The sequence below is a fragment of the Nannospalax galili genome, unplaced genomic scaffold (assembly GCF_000622305.1).
Source record: "Nannospalax galili isolate Female #2095 unplaced genomic scaffold, S.galili_v1.0 C49005941, whole genome shotgun sequence".
NCBI classification, from domain to species: Eukaryota; Metazoa; Chordata; class Mammalia; order Rodentia; family Spalacidae; genus Nannospalax; species Nannospalax galili.
In genome coordinates, this window is record NW_008476203.1 from 1 (window position 1) to 1,422 (window position 1,422).

Genomic DNA, 1,422 nt, shown 5'->3' on the forward strand with positions numbered 1-1,422 from the left:
GGGGGGGGCAAGAAGAAGAGAAGAGGATCCCCACAAATAGGGAGGAACTGATCAGTAGAAAGGGAAGGGTCCAGGTAATCTTGGACAGTCTTGGCATCTAGAGCTGGCTAGATTTGAAGGGGTGTGGAAGCTCTTTGCTCCCCTCTTTCCATTCTCAACCTGACCTTTATGTCCCTCTCTCCCATTGGGAACTGCCACCAGGAGATGGAGTTTCTGGATATCACTAACATCCGAGACACCCGCTTTGGCAAGTTTGCCAAGATGCCCAAGGTAGGTGGGCCCAGAAGCAGCCTAGGATCAAGGAAGCTACCAGTTCCATAGGGAAAGGAACAAGCCTCTGTGGGGGGATGAGAAACCTATCTATGGAACAAGGGGGACAGTTTCTGGGCTGCTAGGCAGCAAGGAGACTATTCAGGCCAAAGAAGGGGTGCTGTGGCTGCTGCTGAGCTTGCCTGGGTTCTGATTATGGGACTGGGCATAGTGAGCTGAGATGACAAGGGGGTGGGAGGAGGGGCCAACTTCTGCCCCTAGCTATCCCAGACTGTCTGGGAGGTGTTGATTTTACCCCTCACTCCCCATCCCTCATTGACTGGTTTGCATACATTTGCTTAATACTGGTAAGAAAATTTAAGGGATTGATGGGAAGCAGGATTCGGAGCTGGGCGCTAAGATCTAGCTTCAGACAAAAGGAGAAAACAAAATACCCAGGACTTCCAGGCACTAATGCCTTAGCCAGTCTCTTCCTGTATGCCTCCCCTCCCCATGCCACCTGATAAAGCCAGGGGCAGGGAGATGCTGAGGCCCATGGCTCCTAAGATAGACATGGCATTCTGCCCTAGTGGCCTGTAGTTCAAGTGGCTGATGGGGAGGGATGGGAGGGCCATTTTGGGCAAAACTGAGAGCATGGTTCTGACTCTTACTATGCTACTGCTTCCTACAGAGCCAGAAACTCCGTGAGGTCTTCAACATGGATTTTCCAGATGACCACTTTCTGCTGAAGGCACTCACGGTTGTGTCCGGCCCTGACATGGTGGACCTTACCTTCCACAACTTTGTCTCTTACAAGGAAAACGTGGGCAAGGTGCATAGGGAACACCTGGGCGGAGTCCTGGCACCTGGGGCAGCCTGAGCTTCCTGAGAGTCATAGGCCTGGGCTGAGGGGACTCAGGGACACCTGTGGTCAGGAGTTTGACTGCTGGTCTGTGGTCCTGCAGGATTGGGCTGAGGATGTACTGGCCCTGGCCAAGCACCCGATGACAGTCAATGCTTCCCGCAGCACTTTCCTAGACAAGATGTAAGTGCCTGCTCCCCTGGCCCCAGCCCATGGGGTTGGCTTGCCAGCCCTAAGACTGATGGGCTGCTGTCCATCCCTCCAGCCTGGTGAAGCTCAAGATGCAGCGTAATCCTGAAGGGAAGATTCCT

General features: G+C 53.7%; 1 protein-coding gene across 1 annotated transcript; it reads left to right on the forward strand.

The window, feature by feature from the left end:
- Nucleotides 1–7: 7 nt before the first annotated feature.
- LOC103728414 (1-phosphatidylinositol 4,5-bisphosphate phosphodiesterase beta-2-like) lies at nucleotides 8–1,419 on the forward strand (the record flags this gene model as incomplete). Its single annotated transcript, XM_008826439.1, has 4 exons — nucleotides 8–270; nucleotides 941–1,081; nucleotides 1,215–1,294; nucleotides 1,377–1,419. Coding segments are annotated over exons 1-4 (366 nt in total), but the record flags the coding sequence as incomplete, so codon positions are not given.
- Nucleotides 1,420–1,422: the final 3 nt, after the last annotated feature.